At 37.4% G+C, this 20,069-nt stretch overlaps 1 protein-coding gene across 2 annotated transcripts in view; it reads right to left on the reverse strand.

Annotated features, from left to right (window-relative positions):
* Nucleotides 1-20,069, reverse strand: part of CDK19 (cyclin dependent kinase 19) — a 178,102-nt gene that overhangs the window by 50,058 nt on the left and 107,975 nt on the right. For both annotated transcript variants that reach the window (XM_082669056.1, XM_082669055.1), the window contains exon 3: nt 280-390. In XM_082669056.1, coding sequence (XP_082525182.1) covers nt 280-390 — 111 coding nt within the window. The remainder of the gene's footprint in view (nt 1-279; nt 391-20,069) is intronic.

Raw genomic sequence — 20,069 nt, forward strand, 5'->3', positions numbered from 1 at the left:
TGCCATTAATTACCTGGCTAAAATTACAATTTCCCACTCAGTAAGATTTTTGGAAGTGAAATTTCTGAATGTTACAAATACTATCTTCTCAGTAAAACAGGATGCTAATGTTTATTGCTCTAATTCTTTTAAATCAAAATTTACATTTAGTATATTTATTTTGAACTATGGTCAACAGAGCAAGTTTTCCTTTCTGTGCATTAGCAGTATGGAACACATACATTTATTTCTTCATACCTATATAAAAGTACCCTAAAAACAAAGTGAGTTTAGACTTACCCATAAATCATGCTCAGCATAATCAAACAGCAGCCACACCTTCCTGTCACTGTGAGAAAGGAACACCTTCTGCAGGGCGATCACATTAGGGTGCTTCAATTCTCGCAAAAGCTGAATGCAAGAGGAAGAGAGGGGTCACTATCCTGTTAGCAAGGGGAGGGGGGATGATGCATACTGGCATGCTAGTTTTGCCTTAACTCCCATAACTTCAAAATGAAATTTTTGAAAATTTAGACAATCCAGATAAGCAACATTAAACACACACACACACACACACACACACGCACGCACGCACGCACGCACGCACACCCAAATACCGCTACTCAGAGATAAGCTTTGTTAACATCTTGGTGCATTTCTTTCCAATCTTTTTTCTATGTGTATGTGTGTGTTTTTAAAATGGGATCCTTTTACATGGTAAAATGTAAAATAGTAAAAGCAAAAGTAATATCATATTGCTAAATAATTAAATATATTTTACATGTGCGTATTTTTTTTTTTAACTAGAGGAAAAACTTGGGAAGCAGAAATACTGTTTGTATCCACTCCAGCACAGTATGTGCTCAATAAATATTAGACAAAAGAAGGAAAGATATTTAACAATCCCTAACTTATCCATGCCTAGAGCATGAGACTGAGGTTTTTTAGAAGAGTAATGAGCATAAGGCAATGATTCTCAAACCCACTGATAAAAATTGGTGTGGAGAAGAGGTCCTGTAAATAGGGAAAAGAATAGGCCTACACAAAGCAGAAAGCTTCAAGCTGGACTCTGATAATAAGAAGGAAAGATAGACCAGATCAGCAAGTGAAAACTTAGTACTTGGCACATAACAGGCAGTTGCTTGATAAAATATTTAGCAACAATAACGTTAGCTGCTCAAGGTGAAAGCCTTATAAATATGCCTGCCTCATGCTGTCCTTAACCAGGGTTCAGACTTAATAGGTAGAAACATACTCAGTTTGATAAATATTTCAAATGCCTTTTAAATGTAAAGCTCTGTGGAAGATACAAAAAGGGAGAGTTTATAAATTGTTTTTCTCACACTTAATCCTCCTAACAACACTATGATGCACACAGAAGCTGAGGTTCAGTGTAATAAAAATAACTTGAGCAAAGTTCAACATTAGAAAGAGAAGAGGTTTGGATTTAAATAGATCTGCCTGATTCCAAAGTCCATGCTTTTTCCAGTTCAGTTAAAGTCCTTGTCTTCAATTCCTACCATGTGGTAGGGAAGACAGACATACAAATAGATCAATGAGGCAGAGAGAAATAAATCACTTAGCCATCTTAATAACTTTAAATGAGTAGCGCATACCTTGAATGCTTGTGCTGGAATCATGTCAAAGTCATCTGAACTCCACCTCTGCAACTTTTATAGGCCACTTCCCAGTTGTGTATTTCTTCACTACTTTCAATGACAGATTTCTCAATTCTCTCATTTTGCCTCTGTCACTCAGCTCTTTCTCTTCACCTACACCTTGACAACCTTGCTGGAAAGTGCTCTACCAGCTATAACTTGGGCATGATTCCCAGATGTGACTCCCTGGGTTCTCCCTCCAAACCATATGCCCTGGAACACAGCTAAGAAATAAAAGTAGGATGGGCTGAGCTGCCCCTAGCAGGTCTTTACTTCTCACAGCCTGCCTCAGGATTCTACCTGTATTTCCTGTTGGATGTAGGTGGGAAAGAAGGAGCTGGAAGAAAAATGACCAGAGAAGATACAACAGTCCTACTCCTTTGCTGAGGGGTAGGGTTGGGGGTGCAGAATTAGGTGGGTGCTCAGCTATCAGCTACTGTCTCTGCTCCCATGGCCTAAGAAACCTTAAGCAGTCCTGCTTCTGGCTTCAGATGCAAATGTTACACATCATATGTTCCTAATTAATGATGGAATCAGAGAAAGCAGCATTTTAGATTAATGCAGAGCTATATTCAGACAGTTTCCTGCTTTTTGAATGCTTTAGGCTCCTAGACTCAGTCAAATAATGTGTTTAATGATGACCTCACTTGCCATGGTCAACCTTGCTACTGATGAACTTAGAGAATTTGATTTTATTAAGTGTCTACCCAGAATATATGTTCTCTTTCCTGCTTGCAGGGGAAGAAAAGGTGAAACTCACTTCTGCATCTAAACCAGGCTCTTGAAACACCAAACACTGGCACAGACTCCTGAACCCTGGACCCCACTTGTCTGGGAGAGGGCACGTCACATGTAGCAATATTTAATCAATACCTCTAAAAAAATTATGTTTTTTGTGACTACAAATTACTGATCACTCTACAATGAATCTACCTTAAGTCCTATGTTATTTTGTTTTTGTTTGTTTGTTTGTTTTTTGCAGTACGCGGGCCTCTCACTGTTGTGGCCTCTCCCATTGCGGAGCACAGGCTCCGGACACGCAGGCTTAGCTAGCGGTCATGGCTCATGGGCCCAGCCGCTCCGCGGCATGTGGGATCTTCCTGGACCGAGGCACGAACCCATGTCCCCTGCATTGGCAGGCGGACTCTCAACCACTGCGCCACCAGGGAAGCCCTTAAGTCCTATGTTTGAACATTATTTTGAACAGGTTATACATCTATATAGTTCAAAAATCAGAAGTACATAAAAGGAGATACATTGAGATGTCTCATTATCACTCCTGCTTCCAGTGACCACAGGCCCTCTTGCCTCCTAGAAGTAACAACTTTTATTAGTTACTTGTTAATCTTTCCAGTGTTTATTTATGCAAATAAAAGCAAATATGAATATTTACACAAAAGATAGCACCTATTTATTTTTAACTTTATCCTGTAAATCTCACATTACCAGTACAATATTAGTTTACAGAAATCCTTCTGTTCTTTCTTACAGCTCCACGGTATTTCCAGGTCACTTTTTTTGTGGTAAAATATATATAACATAAAATTTACCATTTTAACTATTTTTAAGTATGCAGTTCAGTGGCATTAAGTACATTCATATTGTTGTGTAAGAACCACCACTGTATCCTTTCTTCAGAATGTTTTCACAAACTGAAACTCTGTGCCAGTATGCATCTCCCATTCCCAGCCCCTGGTATCTGCTATTCCATTTTCTGTCTCTATGAATTTAACTATTCCAGGTACCTCATATAAATGGATCTGTTCAATATTTGTTCTTTTGTGTCTGGCTTTTTTCACTTAACATGTCTTCACGATTCATCCATGTTGTAGCATGTATCAGGATTTCCTTCCTTTTTAAGGCTAAGTAGTATTTCATCGTATGTACACACCACATTTGCTTATTCATTCATCCCTCCCATCATCCCATGGACATCTGGGTTGATTCTACCTTTTGGCTATTATGAATAATGCTGCCTTGAAGACTGATGTACAAATATCTGTTTGAGTCCTTGCTTTCAATTCTTTTATATACTCAGAAGTAGAATTGCTGGACCCTATAGTAATTCTATGTTTGATTTTTTTGAGGAATTGCCATTCATTCAGGTTACCTTCTAATATGACATACAGGAGGGAAGAGGGTAAAGTTTGCAACTGCATGCATTTACTAGAAAATTTCCCCTTATCTCCAAAATTGCATTATATAGAAACATACACTTTCCATTTCTGCATACCTACTATGCCTTTTCTACCCTACAGGTCTTTTTGCTTTTTGGCCACACCACACGGCATGTGGGATCTTAGTTCCCCAACCAGGAATCAAACCCGTGCCCCCTGCAGTGGAAATGCAGAGTACTGACCACTGGACCACCAGGGAATTCCAACCCTTCAAGTCTTTATAAGTCACTAAATATCAATGTGAAGGCAGGCTGAGGCTAATAAATAGCAAACTATGCCTGTTTCATTCCCTCTCCTAATTCATTTTTCACTCTATAGCCAGAGTGGTGTTTAAAAAATACAGAGTTGCAGCCATAAAAAAAGAAGGAAATTTTGCCATTTGCAGCAACATGGATGGACCTGGAGGGTATTATGCTAAGTGAAATAAGTCAGACAGAGAAAGACAAATACTGTCTTACATGTGGAATACACTTAACACGTGGAATCTAAAAAATACAACAAACTAGTGGCCACAACAAAAAAGAAGCAGACTCACAGATATAGAGAACAAACTAATGGTCACCAGTGCAGAGAAGTGGGGAGGGGCAATATAGGGATAGGGGATTAAGAGGTAGAAACTATTATGCATAACATAAGCTACAAAGACATATTGTACAACACAGGGAATATAGCCAATATTTTATAATAACTATAAATAGAGAATAACCTTTAAAACTGTGAAAGACTAATATTATACGTCTGTAACATATAATATTGTACATCAGCTATACTTCAATTAAACAAAAAGAAATCGATCACCTCTGTCACTAGGGACAGAACTGAGGAAGTAAAGCAAGAGATAAGGCAAAGGGCAAATAATAAGGAGGCTTGTAAGCCATGCAGAAGTGTCACCAGCGAGGTTCTCCAATATCACTAGAAACATGCTGGGTACAGTGGGTTAGTGGAGAAGTCAGCTGATATACAAGGTACCACGCTGTGACTTTCTTCCGTGAATGTCTCATGGTCGGGCCACTGAATGAGTGAGTTTGGGGGTGATGGAGTTTAGGATGACTCAGATTTGACTTCCCTGAATCATCTGTACTTGATATGTATTTATCTTAGTATACTTGATATGTATTTGTATTAGTATACTTTTATACAGTATTAACTGTTTACATCCACCTCCTCTAGCAGACCATAGGCTTTTTGAGGACAAACACAATTTTAAATATATCTCTACAGGGACTAGCACAATGTGTGGCATGTAGAAGTGATCTCATCCAGTTTGGAGGCTTTAAATGTCACCTGTACATATTAACTCCCAAATGTTTATTTCTAGCCCACACAGATTCCCTGAAGTGCAGCTACGCATGTATATATAACTGCCTCAACATCTCTACTTGAATGGCTAAAAGCCGATACTGAGGTTGTGATCTCCACCTCCCCTGCCCTCTTCTCCAACTGCTCTTCCCCAATCTCAGTTAGAAGCAACTCCATCATTCCAGTTACTCAGGCAAAAAAAATCTCATCTACTTTAGCTCAATCCTCAATATCACCTCCTCAAGTCTTCTACAGTCCTTCTATTTAAAATGATAACCACCCCTCTGCATCTTTATTTTTCTGCAAAGTACTATCACTATCAAATATACTATAGTTCTATATCCCTTATCTATAATTCTAGAGAGCTCAGAAAACCAAAAGCTTTCTAGTAACTCAAGTAAGAGAAAAAATTTACACTTCAGTGGAAAAATGCATTGTCAAAGGCACATCATTTCAGGTTATCTGATTCTGATTCTATGGAAGCTATTTTACAACTCTGTACATTATAGATAACTGACAATGATGCAGAATAAGTCATGTCTATCTACACGCAAATTCTGTCCTGTCCAGTAGATGTTCGTTGACTTCCCTCTCCCATTGTGGGAGATGCTAGTTTTGCCTTAATTTGCACATCATTTCAATATTCCTGATCTATAAATGTGTCTGTCCTATGAATTCTTCTTTGAATGGGTTATAACATCTACTTGGTTCCTTCATTTAAAAAGTTAAATAAAATCTTTAAAATGTGTTCATTTTACATCTGGATCACAGTCATAATTTTACCTATTTTGAAAACTCCCCTCTAATACTCATTTTATAGAAGTATCTCATTTGCACTAACATGAAGTGGCTATAGTCTTTATTTAGTCCATTGAGTGTGAACCCTCACACTTTTATTATAAAAGAAATAATAATAGGTTTGGTTACTGCATCAGAATTCCCCCTGGGTGTTAGGTAATACATAATATATATACCACATTATCTTCCTAACAATAATTTACTTTATGTTGTTTATTGTCTGTTTCTCTCCATTAACATATAAACTCCATGAAGGCAAAGTTTCCACTGGTTTTATAACCCCAGTGCTTAAAATGGTACCTAGCACACAGTAAGTACTCAATAAATATTTGTCAAAAGAATTAAATATACTGAACTTACCTGGTTCTTACAAAATCAACCAGTAAATAGCTTGGAATATTATAAAACGTTGCTATCCTTTCAAAAGGCGTTTTGAGAGATTTTGTTTTTAATAAATTGAATAGACTGTGTTTAAAATAGTTCTTCTAGGGACTCTAACTTTCCACAAGCTCCATTTACTTTAGGCTTAAAAAGGAATTTTTCTCTCAACTAGCACCCACTCTAGCAAAAGTATGAGTGCTGGCTTGATGTAAAGAGCAGAAACATAGCTCTTAATAGCTCAGGGTGAGATATTTAACCTGGTACAGAACCGAAAGAGCCCCTAAGGGGTACTATGAGGGTGTTCCTTGAAAGGACTGTGAATGCAATAAATGCTACAAAATCCTGAAGAAAATGATACATAGGGGGCTTCCCTGGTGGCGCAGTGGTTGAGAGTCTGCCTGCCGATGCAGGGGACACGGGTTCGTGCCTCGGTCCGGGAAGATCCCACATGCCGCGGAGCGGCTGGGCCCGTGAGCCATGACCGCTAAGCCTGCGCATCTGGAGCCTGTCTTCCGCAATGGGAGAGGCCACAACAGTGAGGGGCCCGCATACCGCAAAAAAAAAAAGATACATAGGAACAGAGAACAAAGGGAGACACACTGAGGAACTAATAAAGCACAGATTAATCAAATCACTGTTTACTTTCAACGCTAGCAAAAATAAATATGCTAGGTCCTAGACAAGCGCCACATGAAAGTGTATTCTGTCTCTATTTACTGAAACAAACAAAAAAGTAAATTTCTCTACTGCTATTTACTGAAGAAACAAATGAGCAAAAACAGTAAACAACACAAATGGCCAGCCAATAGTCAGAAAACTGATAATTATGGTATATCCACGTATCACAGTCTCAAATATATATGCCAAAAGTTTTTAAATACATGAGAAAAGACTTCTGCTCTAATGTTATAATAAAAGGCTGTGTGGTGATCGTTTTGTAATGTACAGAAATATCGAATTACTATGTTGTGTACCTGGAACAAAGATAGTATTGTAGGTCAATTATACTTCAATTTTTAAAAATCAGAGAAAGGGAAAAAATGTGTTTTTTTCCCTAGCCAGGCACACTGGTACAGAGTTTCCCATTTATTTGCCTTCATCAGATTTAAATTTCATCTTTTATTTTGGAGGAGGGTGAAGGGGATCAGAATATGCCACTCCAAAATATGACACTTTGGCATAAGAATGATTTTGAGCTGAAGGCATTTGACATTCAACAGATGCAGAAAGGAGCCTTCCTGCAGCTTCCCTTATCTGACTAAAAGTAGAAACTCTAAGAATTGAGGACTGCCATAAATCCCCTCTCCCAGGGAAGTTTTATGACCATGAAGAAGACATAAAGTCAGCATTGCCTTGGACCAGCACAAACAAGCCATGCTAAGACAGCCCTTATCTTCCATTGGTTTCCCCTATACATTTACCTTCCCACAGTTTGCAGCCCCTAGAAGTCTAAAAACCCTTTCCTTTGTCTTGTAATGTCTCTGAAATTTATTGCTCTTTGTTAAAAATGACATCAGGTCTCAGGCCTACCCATTTCTTGGCATCTTCATTTCTTTTCTAGGAAAGCCCCTGTGTCACACAAAACTTAACATCAAATAAAATTTGTATGCTTTTCTCTTGTTAAAAAATAAATTAAAATAAATAAAGGCTGCAAAATATAAAATATGTTTATAAACCAGGAAATATATCAAAACGTCAACATAGTTATCTCTGGGTAGTGGGATTATGTGTGATTTTTCTTTCTTCCTATTTTTCTACAAGTTTTCTAAATGAGCGTTACTCTTATAATGTACACATACACGTGAGCGCGCGCGCATACACACCCACACACACACACACAGAAAAGACAGCTCTTTCTCTCCAGAAATCTACCTGCTAAGATATCAATACTATCATGCTAGCTAAGCTTCTTACACAGTTGATCTGAGAAGGGATAAAAGAAAGGAGATGATCATGCTTGTACTTTCCTGAATTCTTGGCAAAATCAGATTTTACCAACGGAGTTTAATCTCTTGTCACACAAATATTTGTTCAACGTGACATCATGCAACTACAAATATGCTTTAATCACATAAAGAGCAGTTAAGTATAGCATGATTTTCCTGTGAAAATCCCACACTAAGTGATAACATCCCGTGCCAGACACTTACAGAGTACTAATGTGATCCAAAAGGAGCCTAATGAAGAATGTGCAGTGGGCATGCCAAGACTTTTATCTGATCCCCCTTCCAGGGCATCTAAGTGACTATTTAAAGTGTCTACTCTTCACTATCCTAAACATAAAACAATCTAAAGCTATAATCCTAAACTTTTTTCTCTAAAGCACTATTTAGGATCCTGACTCCATTGAGCCTTGTGCTAAATTAACATTTACAGAATCCATTTGTATTTTTATCCACACATCTTTCTTCCTCTTTCATCCGTACTTTCTGTTCTCCAAGTCTCTGATGCCCCCAGGGCTTCTAGATTTTTCTTTTTCAGGGTATCTCATTGGAAAGGGTCCTCTTATACTTCAATAACTCACTTATCTCAAAGTAAATCCAATTTTTTATTCTTATTTGATCTGTTATAAGTAATGGTATGATTCATTTGACCATTGATCTTTATTTTTAGAAAACTTTATTTTAGAGACTTCCCTGGGGACGCAGTGGTTAAGAATCCGCCTGCCAATGCAGGCGACACAGGTTGGATCCCTCGTCCAGGAAGATCTCACATGCCGCGGAGCAACTAAGCCCACGTGCCACAATGACTGAGCCTGCGCTCTAGAGCCCATGTGCCACAACTACTGAAGCCCGCGCGCCTAGAGCCCGTGCTCCTTAACAACAGAAGCCACCGCAATGAGAAGCCCGCGCACCGTAACAAAGAGCAGCCCCTGCTCGCCGCAACTAGAGAAAAGCCCGCGCGCAGCAACAAAGACCCAACACAGCCATAAATAAATAAATAATATTTTTTTAAAGAAAACTTTATTTTAGAAAGCACTCATGGAGTGTATCTTTTTTTTTTAATGTGTAACCCTCCACTCTCTGCAAAAAAAAAAAATGACGATAAATGAGGCAACGTACTTTATGGCAAATAGGAGATTCACCTAAATTCAAAATGCCCCAGCATTCCTAAACTGACATTTAAAAACTTACATTTTGAAACCTGACACTTTCACACCTGTGACCACCTTTTTGGAAGGACTTTACAAGCACGTAGATACATTATAACCTTCCAGCAGGTGGCACTCATATGCTGAAGAGGGGTCTATAAAACAGTTAACCAGCCCTGGTTCAAGGCGGCCCTAAATTTTCTGCTTTATTTTACTCTAGTGACACTGCTCAGGTACCAGTCAGAAGCTTCAAGGAGGTCAATGTTCCCCATCGCCACTCGACAGAAGTAATAGTGAGGTAGCAGGTATAATGCAAAAAGTACAGATTTTAGAATTCAGAGACCTGAGTTTAAGCCCTGACCCAGCTCTATGACATAAAGCAAGTTGCTTAACCCCTCTAAGCGTTATGGAGGAATAAAAATATCTACTGACAAACATACAGTTTCTGTAAGGATTTAAAAAAATGTACATTAACTACATAACACAATGCTTAGAAAATATTAAATACTTGACAAATTATAGTTATTACTCTTCTACCTACCACTATTGGCAAGAACGTTGTGAGGACTAAATGAGATAACAGATGTAGAATGCCTGGCATGCTACAAGTTCTTGACAAACAATAGCTGTTACTTATGCTGTACATAAGTGAGAAAGGTTAAGCACTCCAGGCAGTCAGAGATACTTGTTTGAGAGATGCTGCAATGGGAAATGCCATCTCATCTCCTTCCCAAAGTGCCTAAAACACTCCTCTAGTAGATTCTATAATAATAGTATAGCTATAGGAAAGTTATTTCGCTTTCCATTTGCAACAAACAATCTAGTTTCCTCTTCTCTGACTTCAAGTACTACATGTACTTGGTCTGAGAAAGATATTTGAAACCAAGTGCAGTCTGTAAGAAATAAGTTTACATCCCCTTGACTACAAGAGCATATATGTTCTTTTAAAATATGAGTATTTAATCTTTTATGTAACATATTCCATATGAGAAAATTGGATACACTTCTTGGATACAGGAAACTGGTTGAATAAATTAAGGTCCATCCCTACAGTAGAATATTATATAGCCATTAAAAAGAATGCAGTAAGAATAAGACAGACCTGTATTTTTGGTTTGGAATGATTAGTAAGATATAGTACTAAGTGATAAAGATGGAACAGAATATATAGCATCCCTTGGTATTTTTAAAAGATATACATACATGCTGGTATATGCTTAAAAAGCACTGGTAAGGCCAGAGGTCAGCTACAGTAGTTACTTTTCAATGGGACTCTGAGTATATAAACTTTAAATACAAAAAATAAAACAGACACAAATCAAAATAAAGAGTTTACAAAGTAAAACCTAAATTACCTGGAATTCTCAGGGGCATTTTGATTCATTGAGGGGTAATAAGAAAATCTTTCCTTGCTTCAATGATCCTTGCTGTAAACCTTCCCTACCTTCACAATTATCAAAACTAAATTTATCTTTGACTTTAGGCATATTTTTAGTGTTTTGGGGTTTCAGTAAATATGAACTCCTAACAAATGTTTATTTCCTCCTCATTTATCCTTTTTTCTCCTTGAAGTAAAATGAGGAGAAAAAAAAACTAACTTAAAACTCCTTATTTAGATTCTGCCTTCAAAAGAAAAAAAGTATTTTCTTATTCCCCTCTGTCTCTAGTCCTCTTTTCCTTCTCCTCTATTCTGCAGTCTCTTTTGATACCTAACCCATGTGTCCAAGGTTTAGCTACTACTTCTATTGAGAATCTCAAACCTCAATCTTTACCCCTAATCTCACCCCTAAACTCTGACATCAGTTTCCAACTGTGCATTCTATACATCCATATGGAAATCCCACTGTACCTCAAAACCCACAGATCCAAAACTGAACATCACTTGCCCACCTCCACCCAAGAATAGTGGGTCCACTATTCTTGCAATCACACCAGTATGTCCCAATCACCAAGGCACATTCAAAACCTTAAAACCAATCAGTGTTCAGTTACTGAAGAAGTGCTATATACTCCACCTTTTAAATATCACTCATGAATTCTCACCTTGACAATTAAAATAAACCTTTAACTGGTATTTATACATGTGCTCTTGTCTCTGCCTGGAAACATCTTCCCTACCCTCTTCACCTGATTAACGCCTACTTGCTTTTTAGAAAGGACTAATTTATCACTGCCTCTAAAAAGCCTTCCCTGAAACTCCTAGTCCAAGTGGGTGCCTCTCTCCTGTGTTTCCTTCCATCCTGTATTTCTCTTAACATGCCACTAATTAAATAAAATTATAATGTAGTTTAATTATCTATCTCCCCTAATAGATTGTAAGGTTCTAGAATGCAGGAACTATGTCTTCCATCTCTACATTTCCATTGTCTACAAGCCTGACACAGGGTTGGTATTCAACAAATGGTGGCTGAATTAATGAGTGATGATCTATCGCCTATCTTTTCACGCATTGACATGCATATCGCCTACATTTCATGCACTGACATCAAGATATCTTCCTAAAATGAAGAGTCTAATAATGTTAATTCTCCCATCCTAAAATCTTAAATGGCTTCAAAGGTAAAACTCCCAAATAAAACATTCAAAACCATCCACTCCAAAGGCTAAATCTATTTTTCCTACAAATAATTTATTGGTGGGGGGAGACTGAGATTCAAGATAAAACTGCACTGTAAAGATTTTAACCAGGGCTTCCCTGGTGGCACAGTGGTTGAGAGTCTGCCTGCCGATGCAGGGGATACGGGTTCGTGCCCTGGTCCGGGAAGATCCCACATACCGCGGAGCGGCTGGGCCCGTGAGCCATGGCCCCTGAGCCTGCGCATCCGGAGCCTGTGCTCCGCAACGGGAGAGGTCACAACAGTGAGAGGCCCATGTACCGCAAAAAAAAGAAAAAATTTAACCAGCAATGAGGCAGGTAGATAAGATCCAACTTAAGGACCAGTGAGCTTTGCCCTGATAAAGGGAATGTCATAACTGGCATAAGTTGTGGCCTTCACCTTTGGGATACTCCCTTTACAATCATCATGAATGGGCTCCCAAGGTCTCCACTGCACAGAATTCTACCCATTACCTATTGTCTCTTGTAAAGCCTTGCCCTGGGACATGGGGATGAGGCAGAAACATGATGGAAAGTACCCATCAGGTAGCAATGACTTAAAAAAGTCAAAATTCATTAATAAATATTTAAGTGCCCAGCAAATTCCAGGCACAGGGAGCCTCAGGGAGTTTATGGCCTAATAGAGACCAAAGAGAAGGCAGATAAAGCAAATAATTTTAAAACTATAATTATGATGAGGCTATTAAGAAAAATACAGAATATGCATATACAGCAAACATAACCTAGTCTGGAAAGTCAGAGAAGGTACTCCTAATGAAGTATGCTTGTTGGAAAGAGGGAACTGAGAATTACAGAGACTCAACCAGCAAGAAAAGTGTACTAGCAGATATTCTCATCATGTCATGAATATACTGAATCTAAGAACTCCTTCATTACTCATCTTCTAGGAGTAAATATTAAATGAAATCCCTACTTTATTCTAAATTTGCTATGGCAGACTTCTATCATATGTAATAGAGCATAGCTCTCTTCTTTCCAGATGAATATTTATAAAACCACTTATAGCACAGAACCTGGAACAAAGTAGGCATTCAACAAGTTTTCTTGAATAAGAAAATGAAAGCAATGGTACATGAATTGGTTTTTGAACACGTTGGTTGACATTTATCCCACAATGACATTTATCCCACAATGCGAGAATATTGTTTTCAAAACTGCCATTATCAATAAGAAACTGACAAACAGAATTAAGAATGTTCAAAAAAGTTAATGGCTGAAAAATAACTTGAAATTGGTAATTAATTAATTCAGCAAAATAATATAGTAATAGTTTTATCTTAGATGCCCATAATAAACCTTATTTTTATCTCAGTGCACTCTCAAGCTATCTGGTTTTATATCTAACCCATATCTTTATAACTTGGTTGGCCAAAAAGTTCGTTCGGGTTTTCCATTAAGATGTTATAGAAAAACCTGAATGGACTTTTTGGCCAACCCAATACATTTCTAAAATGCACAGTTTACATTTTCTTGAGTAAAAACAGGCAGCCAAGTAGCCCTGGAATTCATCTCTTCCCCCCCACCGCCCCCCAGTTCCTAGACAGTACTGGCTGAGGATGTATAGGGAGAGGGTAAGGCTTTTGCTTTCTGAAGGAACTTGTCTAATGTGTGTTAGATGTTTCACTTTTCAGAATGACTGGTCTGACAACCCACCCCAGATGCTACAACAAAATGTACTAACATTTACAATTTATAGCTAAGGGTTTTAATTAAGTATTAATGGCTAAATTATCAGTACCAATAATCCAATGTATTTCATATCACTGTGCTTCTAGAGAAGATAAATGCAGTGAAGTCAAGGCTCAAATAAATTAATCATTTGTAGTTCCTGAAGACCTCACAGGAATTTTAACAGTAGTAATAAGGAAAGCTACTAAATGATCTAACCAAAATATAATCCAGGAAATGTCTACTGTATTGTTTCCATTAAATAGAAAATCTACTTCCTTCCTACTCTGCTAAGAAATCTTTATACGTATTATGAGAAAACACAGAGGGGGATGAGTTTCCACAATGAAATAAATTACTTCTTTCTTTTAAAATTATTTCTTTTATTATTTTCTTTTAAACATCTATTAGATTTAATCAATAAATTCTATTTCTACTGAGTGTTAACTTTAATTTTTTTTAAATAACTACAATGTGACATATGTGGTTTTTATGAAAATATGTTAAACACTGTTTAGGAAAACACTAGAAATCACCATAATAATTAGAATAGTTCAGGGCTTCCCTGGTGGCTCAGTGGTTAGGAATCCGCCTGCCAGTGCAGGGGACACTGGTCCGGGAAGATCCCACATGCCGCGGAGCAGCTAAGCCTGTGTGCCAGAATTACTGAAGCCCACGTGCCTGGAGCCCGTGCTCCGCAACAAGAGAAGCCACCACCACGAGAAGCCCATGCACTGCAACGAAGACCCAACGCAGCCAAAAACAAAAACAAAAAAAATAGTTCACAATACTATAACTTTCCATAATTTTGTGTTTATCAGAGCACATATGCAAAAAGGACAACATTAAAGTAAGCTTTCTGTGAATGATTTTGGAGCTTTGAAATTTAATATCTACTCAAGGCTGCTTGCAATGTACATATAAAATGTCAAATCTCACTAGACTGTCCTCTTTGAAATGTTCTTCTCCAACATAAGTTCTGATCACACTCTTTAAACTTAAAAGAAACAAACATCCACTCTGGGGAAAGCTCCTTTTAAATAAAATCCACAGGGAAAAGGTGGATTAATTTGACTACAAAACTATCTTTCACAGAAAATATATTCTAAACAAAGGCTAACAACAAACTTGGAGAACATCACCAAATTGTAAGACATTAGAGGGAATTTGCTTGATTTATAGAGCTTATAAAAAATCATTAAAAAAAAGAAAAACACTTCAACAGTGGGTAGGGAATACGAATAGACATTTCAAAAAATAGATATAAATTTAAATAGTCAAAAATTATATGATAATATGGCTATCTCACTTAATTTAAGAATACAAATTGAAGCAATGGAGACATATTTTTCATCAGACTGGGGAATTTTTTAAAAGCTTAATAATATCTAAGTGGTATCGACAGGAAACTGATTGAATAAATTAAGGTCATTCCCTACAGTAGAATATTAAATAGCCATTAAAAAGAATGCAGTAAGAATAAGATAGATCTGTATTTTTGGTGATATTAAGTGATAAAGATGGAACAGAATGTATAGCATCCCTTGCTGTTTTTAAAAGACATACATGTGCTAGCATATGCATAAAAAGCATTGGTAAGGCCAGAAGAAGTCATCTATAGTAGTTACTTTTGTGCAGGAGGACTAGGTTGAGGAAAGTAGAAGTGTAAAATTTTTCATTTTAAGTCTTTCTATATCTTTTGAATTCTTATTATGTTTATATATTCTTATCACTCATATTTTTCTTTAATATTTCTGAAATGTCAACAGGAGTTACCTAGAGGAACAAATTATGAATAATTTTGATTTGCTACCCTATAATGTTCTACAATTTTTAAAAATTAATTTTTAGAAAAATCTACTCTAAGATATTGTCAAACTGCAACTTATAACCCATTAGTGGATTATGAAATCAGTTTAGTGAGTTGCAAACAGCATTCCCCACCCCGACTCCCAAAGTGAAATCATTGAACTGGACTGGAGTAGAAAATAATTGAAAACACCAGTGCACATCATAGGTTATGAGCAAGAGAGAGCGCCAGAGCAAGAGTGGATCACAGTCAAAAAGTTTGAAAACCACTGCTCCAGGATATTATGTTAAAAAGTATTTTGAATAGAGCATTCAGGAAAAATCTTAACAACCTTATAATTTCTATTTCAAAACCAAGAATTGTTTTATATTAAACTGAGTTTTTATGTGTCAATTCTTACTTTTAGTACGACCAACTTGAAAAACAGTACTAGTTGAAATGGTAATGAAGAAAAAATATAATTTTCAAAAGTCACAGAGAAAACTCTAAAAAGAGGAAAAAGATGTATTAATAAGACAGATGACATATGCTAAGACTTGAATGATTTCTAAGAAATGAACGTATATACATATATTTGGAATGCCCCCCATTGTAACTTATACATATTAATAATCGCTGGAATTGACAAGATTGAAATTAAAAGTTTAGTTAAGATTGTTTATAAAGAGATCACCAAAATAACAGATTTTTGAAAATGCTAGGCTATCTCAGAATTTTAGAATACTGACAAAAGACCACATAGCTCAGATACACGTACAACGGATCTTGAGGGCATGTATTTTAAGTTGTTTTTCTGGTGTCAAAGGATGTGTTGGTTCTGGTTACAAACACAATCTATTGCCTAATTGCGTGTTTGATAAGAGCAGATAACTACAAAATGACTAGCCAGGATTAGGAACATAGTCCAGTCCCTAAATTAAAGGACTACAGGGCAATGAAATCAAAAGACTTTGGTTACCAAAGGGGAAAGGTGGGGGGGGGGAGGATAAATTAGGAGTTTGGGATTAACATATAAACACTATTACCTATAAAACAGATGATCAATAAGGACCTACTGTATAGCATGGGGAACTCTATTCAATACTCTGTAATAACCTATATGGGAAAAGAATCTGAAAAAGGATGGATATAATGTATATGTATAACTGAATCACTCTGCTGTACACCTGAAACTAACACAACATTGGAAATCAAGTATACTCCAATATAAAATAAAAATTAAATTAAAAAAAAAGATTTTGTTTTCACTAACATGGCAACCACACCATGTATTTTAGGCAGCCAGAGCATCCACAGAAAGCTTGTTTTTTAATTTTACTAACTTCCGTTTCATGTATCTTTATGACTTACCTTACGTTATCTTTTGCTCCCTTTTATCCACTCCCGATCCTTCACTAGCCTTGCCAGCTGTCTACTTCCTTTGTTCCTTTCCATTCATTAAGGACTTTACTATTAACAATCTCATGCCCTTCAAAACCCCTATGGCAATTATATGTACCACTCATTTGGAATTTAACAAATGGCCTCTTGAATTATTTATATTTTTATACATATCCTAATGTTTTTATATATAGATATATACCTATATTAACTACTTGGTAAACTCTATGGTCATTCCATATATGAGTATAGTCAGTATCAGTAAATCCTTTTAGTTATATTTTTAAGTTCTCATATAACCTAGAAGTCAAAAGTTGTTCAAGGCATAGGTTCCATGACTAAATAAATTTAGATAATTTATATATGCCCCAGGAGTGTGGAAGTAGGAGTAGAAGAAAAACAAATCAAGGGCTCCCCTGGTGGCACAGTGGTTAAGAATCCGCCTGCCAATGTAGGGGACACAGGTTCGAACCCTGGTCCGGGAAGATCCCACATGACGCAGAGCAACTAAGCCCGTGCACCACAGCCACTGAGCTTATGCTCTAGAGCCTGCGAGCCACAACTACTGAGCCCACGTGCTGCAACTACTGAAGCCCGCATGCCTAGAGCCCGTGCTCCGCAACAAGAGAAGCCACTGCAACGAGAAGCCTGCGCACTGCAACAAAGAGTAGTGCCCGCTCACTGCAACTAGAGAAAGCCCGCGCACAGCAACGAAGACCCAACGCAGACAAAAATAAATAAATAAAATAAATTTTTTTAAAAAATCAAGCAACATAGGATTATGATACAGAACAGCCTCCTTATGAGCGAGTGAGTATGGTGAAATCAACTACTAAACCACTATATCTTTTCCCAGCTTCCTCCCTTCCTTTACTTGTAAACTCACAAATTCTTTAAAGATGTCCCTGTAACAGTGGCAACAAGACCTTGTAAAAGTCATTGGTTGGTAAGGCTGAGGTGGTGAGGAGGGGGCAGAACTAAGGGAAAAGGGAAGGAAGAAGAAGGAGCTGAAAAATCCTTCGGCAAGGATATTCTTAAGTCAGGAACTACTACTAACATAGTCTCAGTTGTCAATATAGTGATATGGTAAGATCCACACCATATAAAAAACAAAAAACATGATCTCACATAAACTCCCATGGTTCAGAACACCTCAATTTTAAATCTATGCAATCTATTAAATGTGAGCACTTTCTTGAAAAATCTGATCAAACAAAATAATGCTACTTTGTCAGCAGTTGCTCTTATCCTAAAAATATTCCTGAAAATATCAACACTGAAGCCCCTTGACAATCCTGATTCGCCCGCTTTCTCACTGACTGGCCTCTTGCTTGCATCCTACCTTGACCACACCAAACCGCCTCTAGGCTACCTGATGCACCATGCTGCCTCATACCACAGCTCCTTCCTTGCCAGAAAGTAATTTACCCCAACCTGCAAACACTCAGACACTCACTTTCAAGAGTCAACTCAAGCATCCTTTTTTTAAAAAATTTTATTTATTTATTTACACAGCATGTTCTTATTAGTCATCAATTTTATACACATCAGTGTATACATGTCAATCCCAATCTCCCAATCCATCACACCACCACCTCCACCCCCCCGCGGCTTTCCCCCCTTGGTGTCCATACGCTTGTTCTCTACATCTGTGTCTCAATTTCTGCCCTGAAAACTGGTTCATCTGTACCATTTTTCTAGGTTCCACATATATGTGTTAATATACAATATTTCTTTTTCTCTTTCTGACTTACTTCACTCTGTATGACACTCTCTAGATCCATCCATGTCTCTCAACAAATGACCCAATTCCATTCCTTTATATGGCTGAGTAATATTCCATTGTATATATGTACCACAACTTCTTTATCCATTTATCTGTTGATGGGCATTTAGGTTGCTTCCATGACCTGACTATTGTAAATAGTGCTGCAGTAAACACTGGGGTGCATGCGTCTTTTTGAATTATGGCTTTCTCGGGTATATGCCCAGTAGTAGGATTGCTGGAGCATATGGTAATTCTATTTTTAGTTTCTTAAGGAACCTCCATACTGTTCTCCATAGTGGCTGTATCAATTTACATTCCCACCAACAGTGCAAGAGGGTTCCCTTTTCTCCACACCCTCTCCAGCATTTGTTGTTTGTAGATTTTCTGATGATGCACATTCTAACTGATGTGAGATGATACCTCATTGTAGTTTTCATTTGCATTTCTCTAATAATTAGTGATGTTGAGCAGCCTTTCATGTGCTTCTTGGCCATCTGTATGTCTTCTCTGGAGAAATGTCTATTTAAGTCTTCTGCCCATTTTTGGATTGGGTTCTTTGTTTTTTTAATATTGAGCTGCATGAGCTGTTTATATATTTTGGAGATTGATCCTTTGTCCGTTGATTCGTTTGTAAATATTTTCTCCCATTCTGAGTGTTGTCTTTTCTTCTTGTTTATGGTTTCCTTTGCTGTGCAAAAGCTTTTAAGTTTCATTAGGTCCCATTTGTTTGTTTTTATTTCCATTACTGTAGGAGGTGGATCAAAAAAGATCTTGCTGCAATTTAAGTCAAAGAGTGTTCTTCCTATGTTTTCCTCTAACAGTTTTATAGTGTCCGGTCTTACATTTAGGTCTCGAATCCATTTTGAGTTTATTTTTGTGTACGGTGTTAGGGAGTGTTCTAATTTCATTCTTTTACATGTAGCTGTCCAGTTTCCCCAGCACGACTTATTGAAGAGACTGTCTTTTCTCCATTGTATATCCTTGCCTCCTTTGTCATAGATTAATTGACCATAGGTGTGTGGGTTTATCTCTGGGCTTTCTATCTTGTTCCCATGATCTATGTTTCTGATTTTGTGCCAGTACCATATTGTCTTGATTACTGTAGCTTTGTAGTATAGTCTGAACTCAGCGAGTCTGATTCCTCCAGCTCCATTTTTTTCCCTTAAGACTGCTTTGGCTATTTGGGGTCTTTTGTATCTCCATACAAATTTTAAGATTTTTTGTTCTAGTTCTGTGAAAACTGCCATTGGTAATTTGATAGGGATTGCATTGAATCTGTAGATTGCTTTGGGTAGTATAGTCATTTTCACAATAGTGATTCTTCCAATCCAAGAACATGGTATATCTCTCCATCTGTTTGTGTCATCTTTAAGTTCTTTCATCAGTCTTATAGTTTTCTGCATACAGGTCTTTTGTCTCCCTAGGTAGGTTACTTCCTAGGTA

The sequence above is a fragment of the Grampus griseus genome, assembly GCF_964374135.1.
Source record: "Grampus griseus genome assembly, chromosome: 13".
Classification (NCBI taxonomy): Eukaryota; Metazoa; Chordata; class Mammalia; order Artiodactyla; family Delphinidae; genus Grampus; species Grampus griseus.